This window comes from Nicotiana tabacum, chromosome 6 (assembly GCF_000715075.1).
Source record: "Nicotiana tabacum cultivar K326 chromosome 6, ASM71507v2, whole genome shotgun sequence".
NCBI classification, from domain to species: Eukaryota; Viridiplantae; Streptophyta; class Magnoliopsida; order Solanales; family Solanaceae; genus Nicotiana; species Nicotiana tabacum.
In genome coordinates this window covers 195,766,668-195,769,931 of record NC_134085.1, presented here as the reverse complement: position 1 = coordinate 195,769,931, position 3,264 = coordinate 195,766,668, and the positions used below count along the sequence as shown (strand labels likewise).

The following is a 3,264-nucleotide window of genomic DNA, read 5'->3' as shown; positions in this document are numbered from 1 at the left end:
ATGGTATTGAATTCTTCCCTTAAGTGAAAATGGTAAAGGGTGAGCCCATTATTCATCATGTTTTGAACCTTGCAACATTTGCCTCGGGGATTTTTTAGTTAAAAAAGATGAGACACAAAAGAACTTGCTTTCTGTTATGTTGATCAATCAAATGTGACAAAAAGAAATAGTTAATTTAGAGAATTGGAATTGAAATTAGAAAATAAAATCGTAAGAAGCATAAAAAAGACTATACATAAAGAAAATAAAATAAAATTAATTAGAAGGTAGATATATATTACGTCTACCAAATGTTAAAAATCATTCATTTGCAATACGGGCTGAGATTCATGATCAAGATCCACACTGTATTGCCAGTGCTACTTTTGGTAGTATTGCCAAATCAAGATCCACACTGTATCACGAATACTAAAAGCTGGAGATGTAAGAGATGATTCATGAGAGTACTAAGTGCATTCTGGCGGTTGCTGTTGCTTCCTCAGCAGAGATCCTTACTCAGATTTCCTCTCAATAAGTTACCATTGATCTCCACAATTGCAGCTTCCATTCAAGAACCTGTGGTATCTGTTGACATCCCTCACTATAATCTCTCTCTCAACAAGTTTACTAATATACTTAAATGCCTCGTGACAATCCCTGCAAATTCTCAAATTCTTCACAATCCGCAAAGCTTTCCCAGGTGGTGCTGTCCCATTCAACAACCCAAATGCCAATGCCAACTTCTCACTGTGATACCAAAGTGCTTTCTTCTTTTCCTTCTCTTCTACTTCATGCAACATTTCAGCCCATACGGGCACATAACCCAATTTCTCAATCTCTTCCATTAAGTCTGCTAACTTAGCATAAATCTCATCAGCCCTCTCGTGTCTCCTATCACCCGCTAAAAACACATGAACCTCTCCCTGCGTTTCAATCCAACTCTTCCCACCTTCCTTCCTCACTTTCTTATCCTTCATTCTCTTCCACACCTCCCTCACCTCATCCCACCTCCCTGCACTCGCATATGCATTTGCCAAAATCACATAAGCCGAATCATCCATTGGGTTAATGTGCAACAACCTATCACTCATCCTCCACGCAATATCCATATTCACGTGATAGGCACATTTAGACAATAATACTCGCCATAAAGCTGCATCCGGCTTAAAAGGCATTGATAAAGCAATCCGCTCTGCCTCCTCCAGACGCCCTGCTTTCCCCAATGCACCTACCAAACACGTATAGTGCTCGAGACATGGCTCCAAGCTATACTCTTCCGTCATCCTCCTGAACCATATCTCAGTCTCTTCAACTAAACCTGCATTGTAAAATGCTGTCAAGATAGCTAAGAAACTGTACTCATCCGGCACCATTCCTCGTTCTTCCATCAAAGTGAAAAGTTCTATGACATTGCCATGTTCACCTTGTTGAGCATGCCCTGCCATCATTGCGTTCCACCCGACAATATTGAGTTCCATTTCTAGCTCATCAAACACTCCACGAGCGTTCCCCAAAAGCCCACATTTCCCATACCCATCAATCAATGCACTGCCTACAATAACATTCAAATTAAGCCCCGTTACCATCGCGTGTCCATGAATAATCCTACATTGCTCAAGCATAGCCACATCAGATGCTGCCCGCAGAGCACCAGAAACACTAACCATAGTAGATGCCACACCACTTCTCCTCATTTCAACAAAACACGACAAAGCATCCATAGGCTTAGAGTTCCGAGCAAGCCCAACAATAACGGACGAGAAACAAACCTCATCTCTAACAGACATTTCATCGAACACCCTTTTCGCATTACCTGACAACCCAGTTTTAAAGTACAACGACACAAGAGCTGACGCCGTAAACGGCTCTGAAGAGAAACCCAATTTGATAGCAAGGGAATGGAGTTGTAGCCCGAAGGTGAGAGCAGGAAGAGAGGCGCAAGTTTTGAGAAGGGAGGTTAAAGTATGGCCATTGGGGAGGATTTGACGGCGGATCATGGAAATAAAATGACGAAAGGCGGAGAGTGGGGAGTTGGAGAATGCGGATGTGAGAAGCGCTGTAAATGAAACGACATTGGGTGATGGGATTGACTGGAAAACACGGACGGCGTGTGAAGGGAGATTGGATTTGGAGTAGAGAGTGATGAGGTTGTTGAGGACTGCACGGTTGGCTTTCGCCGCGCCTGTTGTGATGGCGCGTGCATGTGTACACCGTGGGTCTATTGTTGAGTCCATTTGATTTGCTCGCTAACCAGCTGAATTACTTTGAACTACTACGATATATTCCTGAATGTATGTAATATAATGTCATTACCAGTACCAGGACTTAAAGCAAAAGAAGAGTCTTTTGGGTATTACCCATTGTAACAGTTGTTAGCAAGGTTGAGTAACTGTAAGAGTACCACGAAGCTGTGAAGGAATTGCAGGTTGAATGTAGGTTATCTTCGCCAAAAATCAAACGAGCCGGCATTACTTCATTCGTCGTCGAAAATGGCGGAATACATCGGCGGCGGCGGCTAAGGACTCTGATTTGTATTAGCGACTGTATTTGGTAGTTCAAGAAATAAGTTTTACAAAATTGTACTATTCAATATATCGATTTATGCTTCTAAATAATTTAATGGTTAATTATACTAAACACCCCTATAATGTGTATGACTCAAATTTGATTAATAGCCTGTTTGGCCGAGGTTCTCCGTAGGCCAAAATTCCTTTTTTTCCTCCTAACTTAGAAGTATTTGGCCAAGCTTTCTTGAGGGAAAAAAGTGATTTTTGGAAGAAGCAAAGCAGAAAAAAGTAGTTTCTTCTTAAAAGCAGAAACAGTTTTGACTTTTCTTCTACCAATAATTCCATTAACAAAATATAGTATATACCAAAATAACCATTAAATCTAATACTTAGGATATTAATGTATAAATATTTCTTATTACTTTTAGGATATCTTTCTAATATATAGTGACTTTAGGGGTGAATATTTTTATATTTGTTGAATGATATTTAATACTTCTTCCGGTTCACAATAAGTGACCAATTTCTTTTTAGCACGCCCATTAAGAAAATGCTAAATCCTATACAAAATACCTAGTATGACTAAACTACCCTTTTTAAATATTGGTCACATAGTTATAGTAAGGAGTGAGAAATTTTTTTAGCGATATGCACATAAGGGCAAAAGAGTAAAAACAAATTGAATTTTTTCTTGATTACCTAACTGGACACTTATTTTGAACCAAAATGAAAAAGCAAACTGGTTACTTATTGTGAATCGGAGGGAGTATATTTAATT

The 3,264-nt window shown here is 39.6% G+C and overlaps 1 protein-coding gene across 1 annotated transcript; it reads right to left on the bottom strand.

Annotated features, from left to right (window-relative positions):
• Positions 1-309: 309 nt before the first annotated feature.
• Positions 310-2,580, bottom strand: LOC107830834 (putative pentatricopeptide repeat-containing protein At5g52630). The gene has a single exon (XM_016658498.2). The coding sequence runs from the start codon at positions 2,211-2,213 to the stop codon at positions 516-518; it is 1,698 nt and encodes a 565-aa protein (XP_016513984.2). The 5' UTR covers positions 2,214-2,580; the 3' UTR covers positions 310-515.
• Positions 2,581-3,264: the final 684 nt, after the last annotated feature.